Raw genomic sequence first — 18,605 nt, forward strand, 5'->3', positions numbered from 1 at the left:
TTAGTCTTATGAATTGTGCTGGGCTGAACGGGAGGGTAAAGGAGAGACGTATACAGTAGGCAGAAGACTGGCTGGGGCATAGATTGGCGACTGTCTGGGAAAGGCCTATTACAGCGGCACTGATTGTCTGCACTGGAGTCTCAACTCTGTGTCCCCAACAGTCCTGGCACTGACCCTCTACTGTCTGCTTCTCTCAAACTCTCATTATCAACTCAGCTGACAGACTGTTTTAGTCTCTTCTTATTCTTCCTCTATGAAAATGAGGCTATATTAGATTACAATTGACATGTGAGCAGCATACCCTGTGTTGAAAGACATCATGGACAGGACATTAGTGTATATGACTCATGGTTTGTGATTGACATGTTGGGAAATGTAATTTGTGTGATCTTTTTATGAGAAAGGTGATCTCAGTGTGTGTGTGTGTGTGTGTGTGTGTGTGTGCCCTGATTTAGAGGGCGGTCTGTGTGAGAGGTCTGTGTTATTCCACCATCACTGACTGACTCATCCAGGGCTCACAGCTTCAGACAAAGTGTCTCTGTTGCTGTGACTCCAGAGCAATGAAATGTGTATGCCATCACTCACGCAGCTTGTGTGTGTGTGTGTGTGTGTGTGAGAGAGGGCTGGGCGATATGAACAAGAATCCATATTGCAATAAGTTGCCTGAATTGATGCGATAATGATAAATATACAGAACAAAAATATAAACGCAACATGCAACAATTTTAAAATATTTTACTGAGTTATAGTTCATATAAGGAAATCAGTCAATTGAATATTGAATTAGGCCCTAATCTATGAATTTCATATGCCTTGTAATACAGATATGCATCTGTTGGTCACAGATACCTTACAAAAAAGGTGTGGATTAGAAAACCAGTCAGTATCTGGTGTGACCACCATTTGCCTCATGCAGCATGGCATATTTCCTTCACATAGAGTTGATCAGGCTGTTGATTGTGGCCTGTGGAATGTTATCCCATTCCTCTTCAATGGCTTTGCAAAGTTGCTGGATGTCGGAGGGAACTGAAACACAATGTTTGCGTCGGTCGAGAGCATCCCAAAAATGCTCAATTAAGGAAATGTCTGAGTATGCAAGCCATGGAAGAACTGGCCATCTTCATAGTATCTCGGTAAAATGCAATCGTGTTGGTTGTCTGTAACTTATGCCTGCCCATACCATAACCCCACCCCCACCATCGGGCACTCTGTTCACAACGTTGACATCGGCCCACCGCTCGCCCAAAGGGGTCCTAAAATTCTAAACCAAATAGTTAAATTTGACCATCCTAAAACAATTCCATATGTTAGCTTAGTACCCACCCCCAAAGGCTTCGACTTTTAGAGGTTAAGTGCAGTCGGATGTAAGGTGGATGATTTGTCTTCTCTGTCAAAAAATTTGATTCTCCACCCATGTGACTCGTCATATTCCAGCATGATCCAGAAGCTTGCGAGATCCATCGACTTCACTCTTATTCTTTTATTTTTCTACATGTCTTTTTCTCTCCACAAGCCGCTGTGGCTATTTACTCTCTTGCCCTGTGTTGTCTTAAACTCATTTCTTTGTCTTTGGCCTTCTTTGGCCTTTCTCCTTCTGAAAAGCGAACCACTTAGCATAGTCTGACAGAGCCATTGAGCTAATTTTAACATGGTGGGAGAAATAATGGATTCTTCAGAGCATCTCCAGTGAGATCTGTCAGTAGTGTAGGCAGGCTGATTGGCTGTGAGTAGACCGTTTTATGATTCATTTTTTCTCAACCGCCCCTTCCATCCCTCTTCAGTAGCACAAATTATACAGAGTAAGCCAATTTATGGTGCTAGTATACTATATTTTAGAAAATTGCTATTTCAGAAATGTATTTTTGATGTAGTTTGGTTGAAATGGCACTACCCCAAGTGGGCACCCGTGGAAAATAATTGGCTTTTTGGTTTCGTATCTCAGCTTCTGTTTGAACGTGCCTATTCCATTTTTTGTATGGGGCAAAATACTTTATCTCTTATTTTACCAGGTAAATTGACTGAACACATTCTCATTTACAGCAACGACCTGGTGAATAGTTACAGGGGAGAGGGGGATTAATGAGCCAATTGTAAACTGGGGATTATTAGGTGACTTTGATGGCCAGATTGGGAATTTAGCCAGGACACCGGGATTAACACCCCTACTCTTACGATAAGTTCCATGGGATCTTTAATGACCTCAGAGAGTCGGGACACCTGTTTAACGGCCCATCCGAAAGACTGCACCCTACACAGGGCAGTGTCCCCAATCACTGCTCTGGGGCATTGGGATATTTTTTTAGACCATAGGAAAGAGTGCCTCCTACTGGCCCTCCAACACCACTTCCAGCAGCATTTGGTCTCCCATCCAGGGAGTGACCAGGACCAACCCTGCTTAGCTTCAGAAGCAAGCCAGCAGTGGTATGCTGACTTGGATACTCCACATTCTTTTAGCCTCTTTCTGACAAGAACTTCTACAGGCTTTCATATCAAATGTGAGGTGAAAGCCTGGTGGAGTCTATAGTAACCTTAATCTTCTGGGTCAGGGCATCCATCCTCAGCCCCACTACAGATTTCCCCCTGGCTGTGTCCAACTTTAGCTCTGCCACATTGAAGGAAATGTGGGATCCCACCTCAAATCCTTGAAAGCATGTGGAATATTGCCTCATCTCCTCCAATATACAGTATACTTGGCTGATCTGGTTTTAGTTGAGATTTGTTATATTTTGCTTTGCCCCCCATCCACTTATAGCTTGCTGTTGACTCAGTACTATGGAAAGAGATTTGAGTGGTAGGCTCTGTTGACTTCTCTGCCCTCTGGTAAGAGCAGCAAAGCTGAAGAGCTCATCAAAGCTCCCATCTAAGCTGCCTTCTATTTTCAGCCTACACTTTCAAATCAGTTGGTTTTCTGTCTGGAAAAATGCATTTCAGATTATGTGTGAGAGAGCTTGTGAGGGACAGTGTGACAGAAGCATGCTGGCAGTTATCATCAGGGCAAGTGTTCATCTTGCTCTGGCTCTACACAATGAGTGCTCATCTACCCCACATATAATTGTTCCCCACAATGAAATTGGGGAGGGGACTGTGGATCTGTCTCCGTTTGTATGTTAGTCACACGATATCTACGACAGCACTGGGACGATTTTGACAACTTGGGTGAATGATGCGTCTTGCCTTAGAGATCTGGCATATACAAAATTACACTGATTGGCGGGAGCTAAAGTCATTATTATCCAATGTGACTTAGTCATGCACGCATACATTTAACATATGGGTGGTCCCGGGAATCGAACCCACTACCCTGGCATTACAAGCTCCATGCTCTACCAACTGGGTTACAAAGGACCAGTTAATCACATGCTGCATAATTCGTGTTGGACAACATGTTCACTGTTGCCTTGTTAGATTTGGAACTGGAACAGACTTGGCAATGTTCACTAAGAAGACAGAGCAGCACAGAGAGAGAGGCGTGTTCACAAAATCACTGGACATTCATCACAGTAAGGAGGACATCCACTGCTTGTGATCCTGTTTCACCAGATTGTTGTCCCATTCTCTTCTGGCTCATTTCACCTCTACTCTACCATTCAGACATTGGTCACACAGTGATTACACGCTGTCATATACTCCCCTACTGCGACAGGACAGGGAGATGACGTTGGCTGTCTGAGCACAGCGTTGTCTGCAGTTGGCATGTCAATCAGTGTAATTTATTTTCCCTTTCTTAGTGCACCCTCGGTGTGCAATAATATTAGACATCCTGGTGCACTGTGAGTGTTCAAATGTCTGCCAGTGAATTGCTGAAAATTGCCCTAGTGTTCCATTTAGGGTTTTACATAAGTAGGCTGTAGTACGGCAATTGAATCTCATTCACATTGGAAATAAAATAGAACTGAGTTATACTGACAATATACAGTGGGGAGTTTGATGGGTCTCCTTTTAATACTTATGCTCCCATCAACTCTCCCTTTACGTGTTATTACTTCATTTATGTTCTCCCTAGTGCTCTCCATCACTCTTTAACAGGATTCTTCCTGCGCTCTCTTTCACTAATTCCTATTTCTTCAGTTTTCCTCTCACTCTGTGTGTACTAGAACTGCAGAAAGATTCAGTTAACACCACTGGGTCGTTCCACCATCAAAAAGCACAAGACAGAGTATTTTGACACCCACTATATAAATATGTTTCTGTAGTTAGAAACTGGTTGGCATTCCTGACAAAGTTTTTGTTTAAATAACATTTTATCGCTGAGAAATTAAGCTTATTGATTGCACCCAAATTGGCACCCACGGACACCCCATGCAAACTCAGCCCAACCGGTATACAGTATCAGTTTTCTGTAACAAATAGTAGAAAGCTGTAATGTATTCCCTGTGAATCTGGTGACTGTCTGTCTGTCCCCCCCCCCCCCTCCCTTGCAGAGAAATTAGTAATTGAAGTCGCTTGCATTATTTACCTTAAATTAATGGGGCAAAAAAGTATTTAGTCAGCCACCAATTGTGCAAGTTCTCCTACTTAAAATGATGAGAGAGGCCTGTAATTTTCATCAAAGGTACACTTCAACTATGATGGACAAAATGAGAAAAAAAATCCAGAAAATCACACTGTAGGATTTTTTATGAATTTATTTGCAAATTATGGTGGAAAATGAAGATGCCAATCTTACCTGTTTCTAACTACATAAACTATTTCAATCTGAGATTGTGGGTGTCTTGGCTTGCTGAAATGACATCACTGGAGTCGTTCCATATGTCATCCCTTTTCCTATATTGTCAGTGAACAATGTTTTTAAAGGGCTCCATTATCAAATGTTGGCTGTGTGCCTCACTGTGTCCATAGCAACAGAGCCGCTGGTTTCTCCTTTGTTGGAGTTTGTTGTCCTCCTCAGACTTCTTTTGATGATGGAAGGATAGTGGATATCATTTATCGAGTTGAAGTCAGGGAAATAAGTTAGTGGTGGTAGTAGTAGCTTACAACTGCTTCCTGTGAAGAAGACTGACACTCCTCTCTGTCTTCCCCAGGTGTGATTGACAGCTGTCAGACCTAAGTTACGATGGATGAGCTCCAGGATGTGCAGCTGACTGAGATCAAGCCCCTGCTCACAAATAAGGTGAGTGGATAGAAAGATCACACAAATGTAAATTTTAGTCATTTAGCAGATGCTCTTAGCCAGAGCGACTTACTTAGTGAGTGCATACATTTTCATACCGGTCCCCCATGTGAATCGAACCCATAACCCTGGCATGGCAAGTACCATGCTCTACCAAGTGAGAGAGATGCGCGCGTGTGTGCGCGCACACACACACTTAACACTAAAACCCATATACCCCTTTCAGTATGTAAGTACCCGCTAGAGAAAGTTGTCAGCTGTCTTCATTAGCATACGCATCAGATTCATCTATTGTGATCAACCTAAATAAATACCATCGGAAAAAATGAGTTGTTTGAATGTATTTTGTTTTATAATGAATAATGATATATATTTAATTAAGGACATAAAATGCATGTAAGTATATGTTTTATTCCACAAAGAAATAGGCTACTGCAACATGTAGACCTTGCATTTCTTAGTTTCTCTTACATTAAAAACATTAGTGTAATACATTTAATTTAATTTGTATATTCGATTAGTACTTGAGTTACAGTAAGTAATAGTCTTGTTACAGCGAAACGAAGTAGAAACGAAAGAGGTTATAAGCAAGGGGCGCAGGTCAAATTATTTGTCGTAAAGGTAGGCCTTAACACCAACATTTGATAAATAGCCTAGTGCATAAACAATCGTGTTGCATGGTATTCTGAAACTTTTGAACGGTTTGGTACTAGAATTTTTGTTACTTTTGGTACTTCTGTGCAGCCGATTTCCCCCTTATAGGGTGAGCACTCTGGTCTGCGTGGGCTGCATCACTCATGCTGCACAGAAGTTGACACACTTGAATAATGCGACACGTAATGTAGAATTGAAACCGTTAGTTACTATTCACAAAACAATTTCCTAACAGGCTAGAACACTTTACAATGCAAGAAAGATACCAGTAGCTTCTAGCTTTGTAGGTTAACTTTTCTTGCTAACTTACAGCTGAAGCTAACCTCAATTCACTACCCCATTTGAAGAGTAGTAGGATGGTCCCACTTAGTCGCTTTTCTACATATTTGACTTAAGACAGCTAATCAGCCGTACCAGTGATTGTCCAAGAGAGGAGTTTTCTCCACCTTGTGTCGAAAGTCAGATTTTCAACCACTACACTCGCAGCTGCAGCCTGGCGATGTTCTGGTCTGGGAGGTGAGTTGATTTTCTTCCTCTCATGTTGAGGATCAAAGTTCCAACCATTTAAAATGTAGGCTCCCGCCTCACATTTTTCTGGTCTAATATTAATTTCTGTTCCAACCCTTTTATGCACGCTGGCTGTTCCATCAGTCTGACATGCTCTCTGACCTCACTCGGGGCATGGCTACTTACTGTGCACAGTTTATAGAAGGCAAATGCTCTTATGGCTCCTAAAATCACATTCCTCAAAAATAATTTATTGTTTTATATTTCATATACAACGTTAGGGATGGAAAGGGAACATACTTTCCAAGGTACAGTATTTCCTTTATAATGACATCACAAAATGAAAACCAATATGATATTTGTTTTCTGTAGATCATCTCTGACCATTCCCCACGTTCTTATGTTATAAATATTGTTCCAGTATTCGCTTTAGAAACTGTTAGCGTTTCGGTGGAAAGACTGTCTGTTAACAAAGACATTCCTTTGATTAATACTGGAGTGGAAAATAGTCTTCTTCTTTAATTTATGACAGGCTGTGAGCTGTCAACCCCCACCAGTTCGCTCCCTCCCATTTTCTGTGGGTGAGAGGTTTGGTTGCGGTCAACCATTGTCAAGCTGATCTGACCCATTGGCTCCTCACAGGACAGTCATGACAGGACACTTTAACGCCTGGGTACCAACGCCTTACGGGGCATTTGTCTTGGACCCTTAAGGTAGTAATAGGTGTGTGGGGGGGAACTGGTAAATAACCTCAATACTTTTCTGCTTGTGATTTTAAACAATTCTGACAACTTAAGCAATGTAAAATACAAATATTTAGGTAAAGTAAGGGAAGGAGCTGAGTGGCCTTTGGTGGTTCTAGTGTTAACTACCACTTTCACACTCCTTTACTCCCACATAGGTTCACCTTTCACTAGCCTCGCTTGATCATTTAGCCATTGCAAGAACTACATCTAAACAGAGGATCCACGCACTGCTCTGTCAATCTCCACATCTACATGTTATCAGTCTGCTGACATAACCCATACTGCTTCTGCGCTGGTAACCTTTGGAAACCAGGCTGGAGGAGATGATATGAGCGGCTGAGCCAAAGTGTAATGATGTTGGATTTACATTTGCTCAAGGGCACATCGACCGAGTTTTCATCGAGTCGGCTCGGGGATTCGAACCAGCAAACGTTTTGGTTAATGGCCCAACGCTCTTAACCGCTAGGCTACCTGCCGCACTAGAAGTAATGGTAGATTAGATGAGACTGTATTGGTAGTTAGCAGGTACTTGGAGCTGATAAAAGATTGACATTGTCAGGAAGAGGGCTTGCATAGTGGGCTATATTTGATCTCACAGTGAATCAACCATAAGTTTTAAAACAGTATCTCACTTTGCTCACTACACTATGATGGGTGGCTGAGGCACTTGAACCACTCTGCAAGCTTAAACCCCTTGACCCTGCCTTGTTAGATATGGCCTGACTAACTGTAGTGGGGAATGTGACCGTGAGTGAGAGCATGTTTGTTCTGACTGTGTAATAAGGGTCTGCAGTAATGATCCTGTATTAGCTCTGCGACATCTGCTCAGTGTCTCCACTCTCCTCTCCAGCAGTACATCACTGTTAATGATGAGGGTGGGTGGAGGGCTCAGTATGAGGACAGTAATGACACAAACAACACAGGGTGAAACACACACACACAGAGAGAGAGGCAGGACCTGGCATCAGCCAATAGGTAATCTACTCCACACAGTGATCTGAGACGGCTCGTGGTCCCCTCAGCCTCCTAGTGAAGGCTGTGGCTCTACAGGCTCTTCAGAAGGCCTTGGAGCAGAATGGAGTACTGAGGGATAATGAATGAGGAGAGAAGAGGAGCTTTTTACCCTCATGTGCTTATTACTCTGCTCTCTTTTTCTCACTCTCTAGATTAGAAGGTTAAGAGATCTGGCACTCGTTTATGACTTAAACTCATCAACAAATTTTCTTCTCTCTGCAGAATGGGCGGAACTTCCAGGACTTTGACTGTCAGGTGAGTCAAACATCTCTTAGATGTATGAAATTTGCCTAACATATCATGGAATGGCTGGGCACATTTGGGTCCAGCCCAAATCAGACTGCTCTCTCTGGATCTAGGGCCTATTGGCCAGGAGTGTGTTGTCTGCGTTCGGCTGGTCAGTCTGTGAGATTGTTGCAGCTTTGATGCTGTGCTAATTACTCTTGAGTCTTTGGAGAAAGCAAAGTTGTTGTTTTGTGGTTTCTGGGTGGCAATCTGACCAACACCATCATGGTAAGTGATAATGGTTGTGTTTTCAAAGGCAGCCTAATTCTGATCTTTTTTCACAATTGAAAATATCAGAATTGCGCTGCCTGTGTAAACACAGCTATTGTAATGTGCATCTATCTAGCTGATAGTTAGCTTTGTTTCCTTCTCCTTATGATACATGGTTGACTTATTTCCACGCACACACACTCTCCTCTCATGCGACCTTGTAAGACACTTCTCTGATTGGTGATTGATTGGCCAAGCAATACTTGTGGCAGATTTGACAGGGGCGCTGTATGTTGTTAGCTCAGCCACTTGTGTCCGCTGGGTTGGTGTGCTGTAGATTGCTGTTATTAGACAGTGGATGTATTCACTGAATCCTAAGAACCCAGAGGCTTTGCAGTGTAATACAGCCAACCTAGCCGCCTACAGGGGCCTTGAGAGAAGCCTTGCTGGATCTCATTTCGTTAATGACTCTCCTCTCCCAGTCCTTCAGTGCTATTCGGCTTCCTAAATTAACATCCTGCGCCTCAGCTGGCTTCTGAAGCACCATTTATTTCGAAGTCTACCTCGTCTTCACGATTTCCGAGACGAATAGACCCAGGCATTAATGGAACAGAAAATAAACAGCCTTGCAAGTTGCCAATCCCATCAAGGGCTGGAGCTAAATATAGCAGCAGGTAGGGAGCTACGTTGAATCTTGAGTGTGCTCAATAGAGCATTCTCTGTTACCTACTTCTCGTCTCACCAGCAGAGAGCAAGGACGTCATGGCAACGCATGCCCTATGGATGAGGGGTGACGAGGGCTGTTGCAGTGACCGTATTACCGCCACACTGGCAGTCACAAGTCATGAAGGCAATCAAATTCCACATGACCGTTTAGTCACAATACGGCAACTGCACCGCAGGGCTCTCCAGAGGGTGGTGCGGTCTGCACAATGCGTCACCGGGGGCAAACTACCTGCCCTCCAGGACACCTACAACACCCGATGTCACAGGAAGTGGGGTGAACACTACCTGTTCACCCCACTTCCATCCAGAAGGCGAGGTCAGTACAGGTGCATCAGAGCTGGGACAGAGAGATTGAAAAACAGCTTCTATCTCAAGGCCATCAGATATTTCAACAGCCACTACCTGCACAGAGAGGCTGCTGCCTACATACAGACTTGATATCATTGGCCGCTTTAATAAATGGAACACCAGTCACTTTAATAATACCACTTTAATAATGTTTACATATCTTGCATTACTCATCTCGTATGTATGCACTGTATACTGTATCCTTCACTATCTATTCTTTACTATCTATTGCATCTTAGCCGCTCTGTCACTGCTCATCCATATATTTTATACTTCTCATCCCGTTCCTTTATTAGATTGTGTGTATTAGGTCTTGTTGTGGAATTGTTAAATACTGCTGCACTGTCGGATATAGAAGCATAAGCATTTCGCTACACTCGCAATAACATCTGCTAACCATGTGTATGTGACCAATAAAATTGGATTTGATTTGACAGTAATTAGGTTTCTCCAAGCTCTGATGCTGGTCATTAGTAGCCTACCAAACTTGCTAACTTCCTGGTGCTCAGCACTTTTTTGTCCCTCTAATCACTCTGACATCAATGCAAATGTGTTCGAAAATCTCATCAAATAGCCCATGAGCTCATGTTGCTCTACATTTCTATAGGCTATACAATTGCGTGAGAAAACCAACTGATGGCCGCTAATAGAAAGACGAGGTTCCCATCAACTTTCTACAGGCTAGATCTACTATATTTATTTTTCAACTTTCCCAATATTAAGCACAATGCTTATATTTTACAACAGAAGTAAAGCCTACCTGGCTGGCATGAAAATGAACCATGTGGAAAGTGTCCTCCATTCGCTATTTAATTGCATAGATTACATGTTTTTTTTCTCCCAGCTGCCCCTGTTTCCATACAGGTGCATGATAATGGTCCATTCTAAATCAAAACAAATGTCATACATATATTATTTAGTATAGAGTACCAGTCAAAAGTTTGGACACCTAGTCATTGCAGGGTTATTCATTATTTTTTACTATTTTCTAAATTGTAGAATAATAGTGAAGACAACAAAACTATGAAATAACACATATGGAATAATGTAGTAACCCAAAAAGTGTTAAACAAATCATATAAACAAATATATTTGAGATTCTTCAAAGTAGCCACCCTTTGCCTTGATGACAGCTTTGCAAACTCTTGGCATTCTCTCAACCAGCTTCACCTGGAATGCTTTTCCAACCGTCTTGAAGAAGTTCCCACACATGCTGAGCACTTGTTGATTGCTTTTCCTTCACTCTGTGGTCCAAGTCATCCCAAACCATCTCAATTCGGTTGAGGTCGGGTGATTGTGGAGGCCAGGACATCTGATGCAGCACTCCATTACTCTCCTTCTTGGTCAAATATCCCTTACACAGCCTGGAGGTGAGTTGGGTCATTGTCCTGTTGTAAAAACAAATGATAGTCCCACTAAGCGCATACCAGATGGGATGGCGTATAGCTGCAGAATGCTGTGGTAGACATACTGGTTAAGTGTGCCTTGAATTCTAAATGAATCACTGACAGTGTCACCAGCAAAGCACCATCACACCACCACCTCCATGCTTCACGGTGGGAACCACACATGCGGAGATCATCCGTTAACCTACTTTGCGTCTCACAAAGACACAGCAGTTGGAACCAAAAATCTAAACTTTGGACTGCAGACCGGAGGACAGATTTCCACTGGTCTAATATCCATTGCTGGTGATTCTTGGGCCAAGCAAGTCTCTTATTATTATTAGTGTCCTTTTAGTATTGGTTTCTTTGCAGCAATTCGACCATGAAGGCCTGATTCACACAATCTCCTCTGAACAGTTGATGTTGAGGTTTGTCTGTTACTTGACCTCTGTGAAGCATTTATTTGGCCTGAAATCTGAGGTGCAATTAACTCCTCCTTTCCTGTGGCGGTCCTCATGAGAGCCAGTTTCATCTTAGCGCTTAATGGTTTTTGCGACAGCACTTGAAGAAATTGTCGAAGTTCTTGAGTTTTTCCGGATTGACTGACCTTCATGTCTTAAAGTAACGATGGACTGTCATTTCTCTTTGCTTATTTGAGTTGTTCTCGCCATAATATGGACTTGGTCTTTTACCAAACAGGGCTATCTTCTGTATACCACCCCTACCTTGTCACAACACAACTGATTGGCTCAAATGCATTAAGAACTATAAGAAATCCACAAACTAACTATTAACAAGTCACACCTGTTAATTGAAATGCATTCCAGGTGACTACCTCATGAAGCTGGTTGAGAGAAAGCCAAGAGTGTGCAAAGCTGTCATCAAGGCAAAGGGGGGCTACTTTGAAGAATCTCATATATATTTTGATTTGTTTAACCCTTTTTTTTGGTTACTACATGATTCCATATGTGTTATTTAATAGTTTTGTTGTCTTCACTATTATTCTACAATGTAGACAATGGTAAAAATAAAGAACCTGCAATGACTAGGTGTGTCAACTTGACTGGTACTGTAGGTAAAGACAACATTAAATCAAGAATCGTCTGATGGGTGATAATATTAGCCTACCACTTGTGAATGATGACCAGTATAAGAAACAATGCCTTTTTTTGTGCGATATGTTTTGTATCAAGGTTTGTAACTTAAGTGGCCAAATAACTTGTTAGAATTTAGCACATTAAATCTCTTTACAAGGGGTGTAGAGCCTAACTGGCAAATATTTATTTTATTTGACCTTTATTTAACCAGGTAGGCAAGTTGAGAACAAGTTCTCATTTACAATTGCGACCTGGTCAAGATAAAGGAAAGCAGTTCAACACATACAACAACACAGAGTTACACATGGAGTAAAACAAAAATACAGTCAATAAAACAGTAGAAAAATAAGTCTATATACGATGTGAGCAAATGAGGCGAGATAAGGGAGGTAAAGGCAAAAAAAGGCCATGGTGGCGAGGTAAATATAATATAGCAAGTAAAACACTGGAATGGTAGATTTGCAGTGGAAGAATGTGCAAAGTAGAAATAAAAATAATGGGGTGCAAAGGAGCTAAATAAATACAGTAGGGGAAGAGGTAGTTGTTTGGGCTAAATTATAGGTGGGCTATGTACAGGTGCAGTAATCTGAGCTGCTCTGACAGCTGGTGCTTGAAGCTAGTGAGGGAGATGCGTGTTTCCAGTTTCAGAGATTTTTGTAGTACGTTCCAGTCATTGGCAGCAGAGAACTGGAAGGAGAGGTGGCCAAATGAAGAATTGGATTTGGCGGTGACCAGAGAGATATACCTGCTGGAGCGTGTGCTACAGGTGGATGCTGCTATGGTGCCCAGCGAGCTGAGATAAGGGGGGACTTTACCTAGCAGGGTCTTGTAGATGACATGGAGCCAGTGGGTTTGGCGACAAGAAAGAAGCGAGGGCTAGCCAACGAGAGCGTACAGGTCGCAGTGGTGGGTAGTATATGGGGCTTTGGTGACAAAACGGATGGCACTGTGATGGACTGCATCCAATTTATTGAGCAGGGTATTGGAGGGTATTTTGTAAATGACATCGCCGAAGTCTATGATCGTTAGGATGGTCAGTTTTACGAGGGTATGTTTGGCAGCATGAGTGAAGGATGTTTGTTGCGAAATAGGAAGCCGATTCTAGATTTAACTTGGGATTGGAGATGTTTGATGTGAGTCTGGAAGGAGAGTTTACATTCTAACCAGACACCTAGGTATTTGTAGTTGTCCACATATTCTAAGTCTGAACCGTCCAGAGTAGTGATGCTGGACGGGTGGGCAGGTGCAGGCAGCGATCGGTTGAAGAGCATGTATTTAGTTTTACTTGTATTTAAGAGCAGTTGGAGGCCACGGAAGGAGTGCTGTATGGCATTGAAGCTCGTTTGGAGGTTAGATAGCACAGTGTCCAAGGACGGGCCGGAAGTATATAGAATGGTGTCGTCTGCGTAGAGGTGGATCAGGGAATCGCCCGCAGCAAGAGCAACATCATTGATATACACAGAGGAAAGAGTCGGCCCGAGGATTGAACCCTGTGGCACCCCCATAGAGACTGCCAGAGGACCGGACAGCATGCCCTCCGATTTGACACACTGAACTCTGTCTGCAAAGTAATTGGTGAACCAGGCAAGGCAGTCATCCAAAAAACCGAGGCTACTGAGTCTGCCGATAAGAATATGGTGATTGACAGAGTCGAAAGCCTTGGCAAGGTCGATGAAGACGGCTGCACAGTACTGTCTTTTATCGATGGCGGTTATGATATCGTTTAGTACCTTGAGCGTGGCTGAGGTGCACCCGTGACCGGCTCGGAAACCAGATTGCACAGCAGAGAAGGTACGGTGGGATTCGAGATGGTCAGTGACCTGTTTGTTGACTTGGCTTTCGAAGACCTTAGATAGGCAGGGCAGGATGGATATAGGTCTTTAACAGTTTGGGTCCAGGGTGTCTCCCCCTTTGAAGAGGGGGATGACTGCGGCAGCTTTCCAATCCTTGGGGATCTCAGACGATATGAAAGAGGTTGAACAGGCTGGTAATAGGGGTTGCGACAATGGCGGCGGATAGTTTCAGAAATAGAGGGTCCAGATTGTCAAGCCCAGCTGATTTGTACGGGTCCAGGTTTTGCAGCTCTTTCAGAACTTTGGGTAAAGGAGAACCTGGAGAGGCTTGGGCGAGTAGCTGCGGGGGGGGCGGAGCTGTTGGCCAAGGTTGGAGTAGCCAGGCGAAAGGCATGGCCAGCTGTTGAGAAATGCTTGTTGAGGTTTTCGATAATCGTGGATTTATCGGTGGTGACCGTGTTACCTAGCCTCAGTGCAGTGGGCAGCTGGGCCAGGTTGATTAGAAAGGCCTGCTCACAGAAGTGTTTTAGGGAGCGTTTGACAGTGATGAGGGGTGGTCGTTTGACTGCGGCTCCGTAGCGGATACAGGCAATGAGGCAGTGATCGCTGAGATCCTGGTTGAAGACAGCGGAGGTGTATTTGGAGGGCCAGTTGGTCAGGATGACGTCTATGAGGGTGCCCTTGTTTACAGATTTAGGGTTGTACCTGGTGGGTTCCTTGATGATTTGAGTGAGATTGAGGGCATCTAGCTTAGATTGTAGGACTGCCGGGGTGTTAAGCATATCCCAGTTTAGGTCACCTAACAGAACAAACTCTGAAGCTAGATGGGGGGCGATCAATTCACAAATGGTGTCCAGGGCACAGCTGGGAGCTGAGGGGGGTCTGTAGCAGGCGGCAACAGTGAGAGACTTATTTCTGGAGAGAGTAATTTTCAAAATTAGTAGTTCGAACTGTTTGGGTATGGACCTGGAAAGTATGACATTACTTTGCAGGCTATCTCTGCAGTAAACTGCAACTCCTCCCCCTTTGGCAGTTCTATCTTGACGGAAAATGTTATAGTTTGGTATGGAAATCTCAGAATTTTTGGTGGCCTTCCTGAGCCAGGATTCAGACACGGCAAGGACATCCGGGTTAGCAGAGTGTGTTAAAGCGGTGAGTAAAACAAACTTAGGGAGGAGGCTTCTGATGTTGACATGCATGAAACCAAGGCTTTTTCGATCACAGAAGTCAACAAATGAGGGTGCCTGGGGACATGCAGGGCCTGGGTTTACCTCCACATCACCCGCGGAACAGAGGAGGAGTAGAATGAGGGTGCGGCTAAAAGCTATCAAAACTGGTCGCCTAGAGCGTTGGGGACAGAGAATAAAAGGAGCAGATTTCTGGGCATGGTAGAATATATTCAGGGCATAATGCGCAGACAGGGGTATGGTGGGGTGCGGGTACAGCGGAGGTAAGCCCAGGCACTGGGTGATGATGAGAGAGATTGTATCACTGGACATGCTGGTTGTAATGGGTGAGGTCACCGCATGTGTGGGAGGTGGGACAAAGGAGGTATCAGGGGTATGAAGAGTGGAACTAGGGGCTCCATTGTAAACTAAAACAATTATAACTAACCTGAACAACAGTATACAAGGCATATTGACATTTGAGAGAGACATACAGCGAGGCATACAGTAATCACAGGTGTTGAATTGGGAGAGCTAGCTAAAACAGTAGGTGAGACAACAACAGCTAATCAGCTAGCACAACAACAGCAGGTAAAATGGCGTTGACTAGGCAGGGAGGGTCGGATTAACTACACACAGAGCCTGAGTGCGGCTGGGGCCGACAGATAAAACATAAACAAGCAGAATGGAGTACAGTGATTAATGGACAGTCCAGCATGCATCAGCTATGTAGCCAAGTGATCAGTGTCCAGGGGGCAGCGGTGGATGGGACTGGCGAGTATTATCCAGGTTTTAAAAAACTGGCTGGCTGTGCAGAAGGTAAAGCCGCTAGCAGTGGCTAACAATGACTAAATAGCTTGTAGCTAGTTAGCTGGTTAGCTTCTGGAGGTTCTTGAGTGTGTTCTAAAAATAAAAAATAATAGCGATTCCGTATCACATTGGGTGAGGCAGGTTACCGGAAGGTATAAACAAATAAAAAATCGAAAAGAGATTGAAAGTAAATATGGGTCCAGTGAGTGTTTGGGACGCGGCGATTCAGACGGTTAGCAGGCCTGTGCTAACAAGCTAACAGTTAGTAGGCCGGGGCTAAACAAGGTAGCAGTTAGCGGACCGGGGCTAAACAAGGTAGCAGTTAGCGGACCGGGGCTAAACAAGGTAGCAGTTAGCGGACCGGGGCTAAACAAGCTAGCAGTTAGCAGGCCGAATTTGCAAGCAAGGAGATAGCAAGGGCTAGAAAGTTAGCCTTTGGGGGGGCGTCGCGATGGGGTGAGTCTGTTTATGCCTCTTCATGTGGTGACATCGATAGACCGGTCGTGGGTCCGGATATTGTAGCCCAGGAGTATGCTTCGGTGGTAGCACAGGAGCTCTGGCCGGGCTAGCTTCAAGCTAAGTGGGTGGAAACGCTAGCCAGGAGTAATCATCCGGCGTTGCAGTTAGCTAGTTGTGAAGATCCAGCAGAAAATGTTCCGTTTGCGGTGGGAATCTGGGGATTAAAAAAAATAATCGGTCCGTTATGCTCTGGATAGAGTCGCGTTGTTCGAACTGGCGAGAGCTTTCCAAGCTAAAGGTTAGCTGATGACCGGTTAGCTGAAGACCGCTAGCAATGGTTTGCTGACTGATAGCTGGTACTTAGCTGGCTAGCTTCAGTTGAGGGGATCCAGATCCGAAGTAAATATAAATACTTCAGAAAAAATAGCAACATTGGGTGAGGCGGGTTGTAGGAGAGTATTTAGAAGTTGAGGTTTAGCAAAATGTTTTAAAAGATATGCGAAGAAAAATGTTTTTTTTTTTAAACGAACGATATATACGATATATACAAGGGACACGACACGACAAGACGTCCGACTGCTACGCCATCTTGGAGGGGAAACTCATTTCTCTGACTACGTTCCTCCATTGAGTAAAAAAAACTGATTCCAGGAGGACCATGAGCTGTTGCTACCGATAAGGTGTCTGATTCATCATTTTCACCTCGAATAGAATTAGGTGGACTTTTGTCAGATGTTGCTTGTTGTGAGTGCTGAGGGAATTGTATGCACTTGGCCAGATGATTCTGCATCTTTGTTGCATTCTTCAACAAATGTTTTGGCACAGTATTTGCAAACGTACCTAGCTTTTCCTTCTACATTAGCTGCAGTGAAATGTCTCCACACATCAGATAGTGCCCATGGCATTTTCCTGTAAAGATTTTTTTATTTAAATGTAATAAAAAAAAAACAATACCATTCCATGTTACCCTCCGATCCAACAGGTCCCAGACATGCTCAATGGGATTGAGGTCCGGGCTCTTCGCTGGCCATGGCAGAACACTGACATTCCTGTCTTGCAGGAAATCACGCACAGAACGAGCAGTATGGCTGGTGGCATTGTCATGTCAGGAGGAGCTGCAGGAAGGGTACCACATGAGGGAGGAGGATGTCTTCCCTGTAACGCACAGAGTTGAGATTGCCTGCAATGACAACAAGCTCAGTCCGATGATGCTGTGACACACCGCCCCAGACCATGACTGACTCTCCACCTCCAAATCGATCCCGCTCCAGAGTACAGGCCTCGGTGAAACGCTCATTCCTTCGACGATAGACATGAATCCGACCATCACCCCTGGTGAGACAAAACCGCGACTCGTCAGTGAGGAGCACTTTTTGCCAGTCTTGTCTGGTCCAGCGACGGTGGGTTTGTGCCCATAGGCGACGTTGTTGCCAGTGATGTCTGGTGAGGACTTGCCTTACAACAGGCCTACAAGCCCTCAGTCCAGCCTCTCTCAGCCTATTGCAGATAGTCTGAGCACTGATGGAGGGATTGTGCATTCCTGGTGTAACTTGGGCAGTTGTTGTTGCCATCCTGTACCTGTCCCGCAGGTGTGATGTTCTGATATACGGATCCTGTGCAGGTGTTGTTACATGTGGTCTGCCGCTGTGAGGACGATCAGCTGTCTGTCCTGTCTCCCTGTAGCGCTATCTTAGGCGTCTCACAGTGCGGACATTGCAATTTATTGACCTGGCCACATCTGCAGTCCTCATGCCTCCTTGCAGCATGCCTATGCACATTCACGCAGATGACCAGGGACCCTGGGCATCTTTCTTTTGGTGTTTTTCAGAGTCAGTAGAAAGGCCTCTTTAGTGTCCTAAGTTTTCAAAACTATGACCTTAATTGCCTACCGTCTGCAAGCTGTTAGTGTCTTAACGACTGTTCCACGGGTGCATTTTCATTAATTGTTTATGGTTCATTGAACAAGCATGAGAAACAGTGTTTAAAACCTTTACAATGAAGATCTGGGAAGTTATTTGGATTTTTACGAATTATCTTTGAAAGACCGGGTCCTGAAAAAGGTGCGTTTCTAAGTTTATAAAATATATTCACCCCACCCAGTATGTTAATCAAAACTTACCAGAAAGCTTGTAGTCCTTGGCTCAGACAGTGCTGTAGTGTGGGCTCAATAGCATCTCATTTGTGTGCAAGATCTTGAGAATCAGCTGTACATGTGATGGAATAATTCACTGTACATGCAGAGGGTTGCAATTCCATTGAATTGGGGATAGTTTAACCAAAATTTGCCACAAGACC

General features: G+C 44.1%; 1 protein-coding gene across 6 annotated transcripts in view; it reads left to right on the top strand.

Annotated features, from left to right (window-relative positions):
• The window catches only part of LOC115132169 (protein NDRG3-like), a 68,134-nt gene that overhangs the window by 16,971 nt on the left and 32,558 nt on the right, over positions 1-18,605 (top strand). For all 6 annotated transcript variants that reach the window (XM_029664486.2, XM_029664490.2, XM_029664488.2 and 3 more), the window contains exons 2-3: positions 5,022-5,110; positions 8,254-8,286. In XM_029664486.2, coding sequence (XP_029520346.1) covers positions 5,054-5,110; positions 8,254-8,286 — 90 coding nt within the window. In that variant the 5' untranslated portion in view covers positions 5,022-5,053. The remainder of the gene's footprint in view (positions 1-5,021; positions 5,111-8,253; positions 8,287-18,605) is intronic.

The sequence above is a fragment of the Oncorhynchus nerka genome, linkage group LG7 (genome assembly GCF_034236695.1).
Source record: "Oncorhynchus nerka isolate Pitt River linkage group LG7, Oner_Uvic_2.0, whole genome shotgun sequence".
Lineage (NCBI taxonomy): Eukaryota > Metazoa > Chordata > Actinopteri > Salmoniformes > Salmonidae > Oncorhynchus > Oncorhynchus nerka.